Source organism: Schistocerca americana, chromosome 1 (assembly GCF_021461395.2).
Source record: "Schistocerca americana isolate TAMUIC-IGC-003095 chromosome 1, iqSchAmer2.1, whole genome shotgun sequence".
NCBI lineage: Eukaryota > Metazoa > Arthropoda > Insecta > Orthoptera > Acrididae > Schistocerca > Schistocerca americana.
The window spans coordinates 101,897,691-101,907,836 of NC_060119.1; the positions used below are offsets into that span (position 1 = coordinate 101,897,691).

At 38.1% G+C, this 10,146-nt stretch overlaps 1 protein-coding gene across 1 annotated transcript in view; it reads left to right on the plus strand.

Annotated features, from left to right (window-relative positions):
• The window catches only part of LOC124548990 (calcium-activated chloride channel regulator 1-like), a 369,808-nt gene extending 363,757 nt beyond the window's left edge, over positions 1-6,051 (plus strand). Inside the window, exons 9-11 of the mRNA XM_047125209.1 lie at positions 1,287-1,407; positions 1,656-1,796; positions 3,284-6,051. Of these exons, the coding sequence (XP_046981165.1) occupies positions 1,287-1,407; positions 1,656-1,796; positions 3,284-4,698 (1,677 nt within the window). The 3' untranslated portion in view covers positions 4,699-6,051. The remainder of the gene's footprint in view (positions 1-1,286; positions 1,408-1,655; positions 1,797-3,283) is intronic.
• The last annotated feature ends 4,095 nt before the right edge of the window (positions 6,052-10,146 follow it).

Sequence of the window (10,146 nt, forward strand, 5' to 3'; positions counted from 1 at the left end):
TATTCTTCATATTTTACAATCCTTGTTAATTCATAACGATAAATCAAACATTCCACGTGGGAAAAATATATCTAAAAACAAAGATGATGTGACTTACCAAACGAAAGCGCTGGCATGTCGATAGACACACAAGCAAACACAAACATACACACAAAATTCAGGCTTTCGCAACCAACGGTTGCTTCATCAGGAAGGAGGGAAGGAGAGGGAAAGACGAAAGGATGTGGGTTTTAAAGGAGAGGGTAAGGAGTCATTCCAATCCCGGGAGCTGAAAGACTTACCTTAGGGGCAAAAAAGGACAGGTATACACTCGCACACACACACACACATATCCATCCGCACATACACAGACACAAGCAGACATTTTTATGTGTATGTTTGTGTGTCTATCGACATGCCAGCACTTTCGTTTGGTAAGTCACATCATCTTTGTTTTTAAATAAAATTCTCTTGCTCTTATACTTTACAAATACTTGTCTTATCTGTCCTGTGCTTCTATATTTCTCTCATAAAATGATATATTCAGTCTGGCTGTGTAGTTCAGGATTCACAAAAGGAGAACCCTTTTTTATTCTGTTGTTTGAAATTACAGCTGTAGCCCTGTCAAGTAAGAAACACTTTTTTAGATTTTTTCAGAAATTTTGTTATTATTGTATGACCTAGGTTTCGAGTTATAAGACCATTTTCTGGTACATGACTGATCTCAAAGATGAAAACCAAGCAAAGATAAGCAACTCAACTTCTTAATCCACCAATTCTTGACTTAAACTATAAAAGTTGTCTCTGTCGACAGTTTTGATAATTACCACCATCTCAAGATTTTAAGCAGTACAATGATGAAAAATATTGTGGGATTTACGCAATACATTCTGGCAGCAAACCCAAGAAGTGTATTTGCAACAGATCCATTGGGAAAGCCTGAAGAGTCACAATTTTGATACAGTTACATATGTACTTACAAAATTCTGTAGGACACCATTTACAATAACTATGACTAAACATACATCCGAGTAGAATTGTGCAAAGGAATCGAATTCCACAAAAAATTAGTTGACATGATTCCAATTTTAAATGTTTGTCTGTGAAAGGAGCAAAATGCTTGCCCCATTATAAGCATTTTGTGAAGTGTCTAATTGTAGCACAAGTTGCATTTAGGAATGTTTACGGTTTTCAATTCTGAAATAAGTTCTTGTTCTTATAAATGTAAGTAACAAAAATTATTTGTGTCTGTAAATGTATATTATTTTCTGTGTATCAAAATTAGAAGTTTTCTGTTTATGTTAAAGGTCAAACGAGGTGACTACCCAGTGCTTGGAGCCAGAGTAGAAGTCATTGCAACTTATCCTGGTAAAAATGGTTCCGGTGCTCACAGAGATAAATTTGAGCTCTTGGATACTGGAAGTGGAGGTGGGTATAAAATTCGTGTTTGAAACTTTATTAAGTATATTGGGATGTGCATGGAAGGGGAATATTGGACCCCCTCTTTTCTTAGTTGTAGTACTGGAAGACAACTGAACTGCCATGTCTTGTACCTGTAGAACGAATGAGAAACTCAAGTTCATAGTGATAAGCAATATCTCGCAGCCATATTTTATGAGTGAAAGTAGATCAGTTTTTTAAATTTTTATTTATACCTACGATTTTTATGTTTTCAGATCCTGACATTACGAAAGGTGATGGTGTATATTCGAGATACTTTACTGCACAGGCAGAGGGAATGTACACATTTGAAATTTCTGTGATGGATAATGGCAACACAGCTTATTCCTGGCAAGATATAGCAGTTTCTGAACCATGTGAGTACTGCTTAATTACATCAACTATATTGTCAAATCTAATAGCTGACCAAAATTTTAACATTAAGCTGATGTAAAATATTCTTTCCAACTTTAAAAATTAGTTTGTCAGAAATATTTTAATGATGTGTTATTGTGAAAAATTATCTGACATCTTCCTTCAGACCTATATTTTATACCTTCCAGTGTTATCTAAATACATTTTGAAAGTATTTCTTTGTACCTTTTACTACTGATGTTTTGAGCCTTCCCTACTTTTCTGTTAAATTTTTAAATGTTCTCTCTGAAATACTGGCACCTTCATGCATGTCTCCCATATCCCAGTGTTGTCCAGATATAGGCTGAAATTAGTTGCTTCTACATTTAACTACTGACTTCTTGTACTTTCCCTTTATGTACAATGATTTTTTAAATTTTAAGTCTGAAATGCTGACTTTGTGAATGTCTTCCACATTGACTGCTGAGGTTGATGCCAAAAGTTGGGACGTTGTTTCCTTGTGCAACAGGTTTTCATAAATTTTATTACATCCACTGTGTCTGCCAGATTTTTTATAAATGAGACAAAATATTTGTCTGTGCCTTCTACCTTTGATGAATGAAACTTAGCAGATAGCAAAAATGATTTACTACTAACTCAGCGGTAAAAAAAAAAATTGTAAATAGAACAACTCAGAACAAAGATTCAGGAAGGATCATAGTTAGTGGTGTTGTGGCAAAGAAAAAAATTAAAAAAAGAAGGGGGAAAAAGTTGTGAGAGGACATAGTTAGAAACTTAGTTGCGGCTAAATGAGTGGCCAAATGGCCATAGGCATCCATAAGCTGGAGCAGCAGAGAAGCGGGACAACAATTATAATTCAAAATGAGATGAGAGACGACAAACTATGAAGAGAAGGAAGAGTGAATATCTCAAGAAAGATAATACAATTCAGTTATTAATAAAAAGAAAACCATTAGGGCGAGAAATAAATATAAGAGAAAGGATGTCTGTCTATGGTGAAGGAGGCTAGATGAGGGAAACAGCGGTATACAGGTTATGGAAGATTTGGAAGAAATAGAGTGAGCAAACATGTAAGTAACAGTAAGTCAAATAGGGGCAGAAAAAACTTCTGCTTAATAGGTAGCTGCATGCATTGCATAAAACAAAAGATTAGTAAAAACCCTAGCTTCTGGAACCAGAAATTCCGTTATCCATGTGAACAGAAGAAACAGTTGGAGGAAAGAGGACTATTGGAGGATTAATAAGAAAATCGCACAAGATTCAAATTATGGATGGCAGTGGCAGTGGAGGATAAGAAGATACTTAGTAATGTAATACTAGGAGCAGACATGATTGTAAACCATCAGAAATTATGAGTGGCAAAGAGAGTAGTTAATAAGACAGATAAAAGAAGGATAGACAGAAACTAGATATGTAGATGAAATCACATTAATTATCTTGTTTTAATATGAAGTTCACACATCACTCTGAATATATTGTTTTGTTTCAGATTCAGAGTGCTGTGGCAGTGTGGTGCCCACCCCTGCTGTGCAGCCACTGTCTCCGTTCCAGAGGATCCTGCCACCAATCTCTGCTGTGTTTGGACCAGAAGACATCAGTATCGATCCAATTTTGGGTCGTATTGGAGACCTGAGAGCAAGAATAATACCAACTGACCTAAAGGCACGGCTCACGTGGACAGCACCAGATGTCGGCTCTACCCCTGTATCACACTATGAAATTCGTTATGCACACAGCCTCTCTGATATCATAGAACACTATGACAGTGTTGGTCAGATATGGAACTACGGTACACCATTTCCATTAACTCCAGGATCAGAAACAACATTCACATTGGACTTCACTCGAAATCCTTCTCTCCTCGATTTGCCACTGTATATTCGCATGAGAGCATTTGCAGAGAGTATTGATGGACCAGCAAGTGGACCAATTTCAAATTGGGTTTATGTGATGGTACCATCACCCCCTCCACCGCCACCTCCTCCAACAACCCTTCCGACTTCCACTTTTGACATTTCATCATGGCCAAATGAGAATACAGATGCTGCATCAGTGTTACCAGGTATAGCCCAAGCAGAAAATTTTGGACTGGAACTGATATTGCCCATTGTTGGAGGGTTGGCTTTGCTGACCATCTGTCTCATTGTATACTGCTACATTTGCATCCTACGACGTCGCCATGGCAATTCTGACAAGAAGCAGAAGGGGAAAGACAAACACACTAGCAATGGTAAACAGCAAGTGACTTCTCCTAGCACTCCTGTCACCATTATGCCATCATCACCAGGCAACATAAGCAATGGCAACAGCAACAATTCAATAGCCCCTCCACCCCAGCCTGACAGCATGCCTCCTCAATATGAAGCAACCATATCTGAAGAAAAGAAGAGATTCAGTGTGTCACAGTTGCAGCAGGAGGAGCAGATGTTGCAGCAACAGCATGAACAGCTTCTTCAACAACAGCGAGACATGACACCACATGTAGTCGCCCTTCCGTCAACCAACAGCGTCAGTGGCATCAGTACAATATCCAATGGTGGAAGCAACACGATCACTCGCGGTGGCAGAACGCTCAGCCCCTACCAGTCCTGGACTGCATCACAGCTGCTGCACGAGCATGAGAGAAGGCACAGCCCATACGGAGGACGAGCTGATGAAGAGGTAACATCAGGCAATGGTGGTAACCAAATGCCACCCCCAGTTCCACCACTTCCAGCATATACTGCAAGTAATAATGCTGTATATTCATCTGGCCCTATTTATGGTGTCCATCCTGGTACGTTCTCAACTTCGGCAGGTTACCACAGAAATGGATCTCTGGTTCCTTTCAATCCTAGCTTGCAGGGCTCTTTAAGCTCTGTCAGCAGCGGAGACAGGAAGAAACGAAATGTCACGATGGTTTAGTGAAGAGTGTGTGACAGTGAGTGTTGCACACTGGTGCACTGAGAGTCTGACTTGATTTTTAAGAAAATGACATTAACCTATAACATATCATATGTATATATTTTATATAGGTCAGTATTCTTTAAGTGTAGAAGAATGAATATTTTCCTTAAGTGTTTGAATGCATGTGGAAGAGACATTGTAAATGTGAGAAAATACTTACGTGTGTTGTTCCGAGTGGTGCTTTTTTATGTGGATTGTTGTCTGAATGAGAGAAAACAAGTTAACATTGACATTTCAGCAGCATCTCCAGTTTTTTAAATATTAAATTTAATGTGCCAAATGTGTCATGTGTATATACATAAATAGGGTTCAGTATTTTTGTCATTGCTTGTAAGTCACTCTGTCTAGTCACAATTTTCTGTACAGATTAAAAGGTGAATTTACCTGTGTTGGTAAATCAAGTTGAGTTGTAACTGAGACCAATAATTATTTGTTTAATAAACATAATAAAATGAGCTTATGCACTGATAAATAATGTTAGCTTACTGTTCTGTTTGAGTGAGAAAATGTCTTTGCACAATAAACAGTTGTTTGTCTGCAGCATGAAGGAAAAAGAAAACAGATGATCTCCATTACTTGTACATAGTGAAGCTAAATTAATATGTTCATGTCTACCTGTGGTACTCAATATATGTAATTATCACATTTCAGAAAAGTTCTTTCACTTTTTGAATTGCTGCAGACTTATTTTACTCCATAATAATTTTTTCAAAGTATTTATATATTACAAACACAAAGAAATTGAAATATAAGCACAGTTGATGTATGGAAATGTGTTGTGTGTAAGTAATAGAGTAGTTTCTATATATTGGGTTTCATGATACTCATTCAGCCCTTTACACCGACTGACTTTCATGAATAACCTATCAAATATAAATTCCCAAGCTAGTATTAAAACCTTCCATGTTTCCTTCTGTGACTGACAGTAAAGTGGTAGAGACTGCTACTAAAGCTGAAGCTCTTCAAATTGCGCATATTAATGAACAACTGAAATATGTAGGGTCTTTGGTTTCACCACATTGCCTTCTCTTATAGGATCAGGAATAATTTACCACCTGCAATGAAATAATAGATAATTCCTTCACTTGCTCAAGTAGAACTGCATTTCTCTTGCACTGAATTTCAAATCATGTAAGTATGAAGAAATGTGAGCAAATTACTCTGTAATATTGAATACTTTGAAATGATTAAGAGAACTTTTATTTGTCCACATGTGTAAATATTGGTGTTTTATGCCTCATACTGATTTTGTACTGAAATTTTGCCATTTACAGTGTACATTGTACAGGATCTTATCAGCAGACATTAAAAAAGTTGCAAATAACAGTTGTGTACTTATTAAACAGAGATGTACATGTCTACTATTTATGATTTACTCAGTCCCATGTCAAAAAGGGCAAAAAATGCATAGATGTGTGTATCATACCTTCACTGGTACTGTTCAGAATGGGATGTTCATTCAACAAATTATATTTACAGAGATTGTTGGTATACCAGTCCACAGGAATTCAGTGATGGCAGAAAATCAGAAACAAATTAAATTCCTAAACATATATTCTTTTAGAAGACTCATTCGTCAAAGAACTTCCTGAAAACAGCTTCATATGAAACTTATATTCCATGGGCCACACTTGAATTACACTATCCAGCTATTCCCATTAATGAGTTAGACAACTACAAAATTGCAGGAGCACCTTGAGACGTGAGCTTTGTTAAGAAGAAAGCAGCTTACATTTTAGTCTGCACAGAGGATACATCCAAATTAGTTTTATCTATTTTTTACTAGAGGCTAACAGTTATTACAAGAAAACACAAAGAATGATAAAGTTCAGCATCATCACGAATATAGCCTGGTGACAAAGCAATGAAACAAATCTCTGAAGGTCATTACATTTCCTACTGATTTTTAAGTGTGGTTTTAAGATCACAGACAGCAACATTATGAATGACTGGGAAAATACTTAGAGTTCTAACATTCAGAATGTGTGATATAACAAATGACAACCAAGACACATAAAAAGTTCACGCAAGTAAATTCCTATGAAACATTCTCAGCCAACCATGTCATAGGTTGGTACAACTGCAGTGATAGAAAATGATAATAATAATAATAATAATAATAATGATGATGATGATCGTCATCATCAGAATGTACTATTCAATGAAGCAATCTATAGACCTGGATGTAGCAGGCACCACCTTAGCTCTATGACTAGGTTCAGACACATACCAGTTGAAACTATTGCATGTTGTTACCTCATTGTGAAACAATGGAAGGTGATGATGAAAAATGTCTTTGCGTTTGAGTACAAAGGTTTGCTGCACTATCTATGGGGTTTAGTTTTAATTGGTAGAATAAATGAGTCACATGCAATCAAGAGAAGGTACAGTATTTCCAGAAGGTTGGAAGGTAGGTATTTCCAGAAGTTTGGAAGATAGGAGACGAGGTACTGGCAGAAGTAAAGCTGTGAGTACCGGGCGTGAGTCGTGCTTCGGTAGCTCAGTTGGTAGAGCACTTGCCCGCGAAAGGCAAAGGTCCCGAGTTCGAGTCTCGGTTGGGCACACAGTTTTAATCTGCCAGGAAGTTTCAGAAGGTACAGTAGTTCCAAAAAGGCTATATGTTATACAGTTTTATGAAGTACCTAATTAATCCAGCAATGCTTTGCAGTTGCAAAATGTGTGTGGGAGTCAGATATACATCCTAATCTCCTTCTTTTCCCTCCTCTCTATCACTCTCCTCCTCCCCCCTCTGTCTGACCATCTTCTCCTCCTCCCCTCTGTCTCTGTCCATCACCTTCTCTCCACTCCCTGTACATCTCTTATCCCACACTCTCTCTATCCATCTCCTCCTCCTTCATCTCTCTGTCCATATCTTCCTCCCCGTTCCTTACATTCATTTCCTCCCTCTTCTCTGTCCATCTCCTCATCCACCCTCTCTCAGGCCTTTTTTATTATTATTGCAAAAAGAACCTTGTTCGAGAAAAGAAGTCAAAATGAATGGGTAAATCAGTTGGATTCATTAATACATGGGGTATGAGAGAGACTTTTCCAGCTGCTGGATCTGTGAGGATAGTAGTTTTAAACAACAGTGTTTTGCATGGTTTTAATCTGTGAACAGCTGGAATTATAAAGTCAGCATTTTCTGTTAAAAATGACTCTGCAAAGGAAACCAAACCACACATTTTCAAAGCACAGTTTAGCATTTCCTTTCTCGCAGCCAGTTTCACAGAAAGTGTTTATTGTATAACATGTCTATATGTTTAATGGATAAGGCTTGTTGTCAGGTGGTCAAGAACAGATTCATCAACTGAATCTTTCCTTGAATTTGGGTTAACTGAAAGAAAACAATTTCAGTAAGATCAAGAATTTATTAAAATAAAATATATCAGAATTCTTTGTTCAGGAGTCATAATGGACCACACTTTAGAAATTCTTATTCGATTTGCCTCCAAACACTGTCTACACTCTTTGTCAGTCTCCTTGACTTGACGATCTTGTAGTTGGTGTGTGTTGTGTATATGCCCAACTGCTGGCATTTTTTCCAAAGAAATGAACTGCAAACTGAAATCAATTAGATGTTTGGGAAACCCCAAATTACCAACAATGGACATGAATTCAATCTTTGAAACATGCCAAAGATATGATCACCACTGACACTTTGCTGAAAATTCTTTCACTTTCAGTTGTATTGTTTCTTTGCAATTGTTATGAAAATATGCAACAGCAGAACTGTCAAACTGAATGTTACAATTGTTTTGTACGAAAACATGTGACAGCAGAAGTGTCAAAATGACCGTCACATTTCTTTCATTGGCACTTCCACCCAGAAATACCATCCAAATTTCTGACTTTTCCAGTGGATTTTCTGTTTCATAAAAACCTTGCCCTGCCAGTTACAAACACAATTAAAAAAAAAAATCAGCCAAATTAATAAAGCCGTTCTCAAGTGGCAATCTTCCACACATGCGACAATTGATTTTTATTTATTTAGATAAAGCTATTGAATTTGGGTGACCAGTGCTTTATTTATACATGTTAGCTCATTGACTATGTGCAAAGCGTGCTGCCAGTGAAAAGTGCCAGTCAGCATTTAATCATTGCCCATGCCAGGTAATGAAATTAATTTCAGTGACATACCGAAATGGATAGCAAAAATTTAAAAAAGATATGTAGAGGCCCAGCTTATTCCAGCTTTACCTCCTAGAAGTGCAGTGTTTTTTTTATTTTATTTGTTTATTTTACAATACTCCATACCACAAGAAGCAGAAGAATAAAGCTGGTTTGCCAAAAAACAAAATTCAGTCCTCACTGGTCAGTAATAACATATTTTATGATTCAGATCTATGAAAAGCTGCACCTGTTCATTCCGCTGACACAATTTTGCAGTAAAAATGGTTTGTTCCTCTCTGACTGTGTACCATACTGTCCAGACCTAAATCTAACGCAACTGATGTGGGATCTTGCAAAGAGTAATATCCATAGTTGCAATATTTGAAGTATATCACTCTCAGAGTTGAAAAAAAAAATAATAGCCTGTGCTTTTGATGCAGTGACATTAAAAGGCTGTAGAAAAGTGGTATGTCTTGTTAAAAAGAGCTTGGATAATATTGGAAGAGTGATGCTTTGATGAATGAAGAAACTGACAATATAATACCAGTCAGCATGGATTCAAACAAAGAGTTGTCATAATTGTCCATGACTGAAATTACAGGTGATGAACCTACAAACAATTGAGAAAGATAGCGATATCACCATAGAAGGTAGTTTTATGGATACTGCTAATAAAGCATTATGATTTGCAAAAATAAGATGAATATAGTGTGATTCTTGAGTTTCTCCCGGCGTATTTGACAATCAAAATATCCACGGGTATGCTGCAGGTCTATAGTGTCCAACGGGCACAATATTTCGGCGATCATACATGTCGCCATCATCAGGTGAACTGACAGACTGAGCTCCTGTGAACGTGCCGGCACGGAGATCCGTACGCTATGGCTGCTCGGAGGGAACTGGGTTCGGGGGCCGATTTAAATACCCTCCGCCCGCGGCGCGCTCCCTCCGCCGTCCGCGCCCCGCGCCACGGTCGCGCGGTGGAACAGATTGCGACGGCGTCTGAGATGACGTCGGTGTGATGGCTCTGTCGGCCGTGATCGTCACAACTATACGTTTGCTCGATTTACTCTTGATTAACCCGATCGCTGGTTCCCAAGCCTTGCTAAGATTATAGCCACAGTCACGGTTTATGAGGTCGTCATTGGTGCGAATTTCGATGGCCTCTCTAACAACGCTGTCCCAGTATCTCGACGTCTGTACCAGAATCCTCGTGCGGTCATACTCCATGGCGTGATTTTCCGACAAACAATGTTCAGCGACCGCCGACTTGCTCGGATACATCAGTCGAGTGTG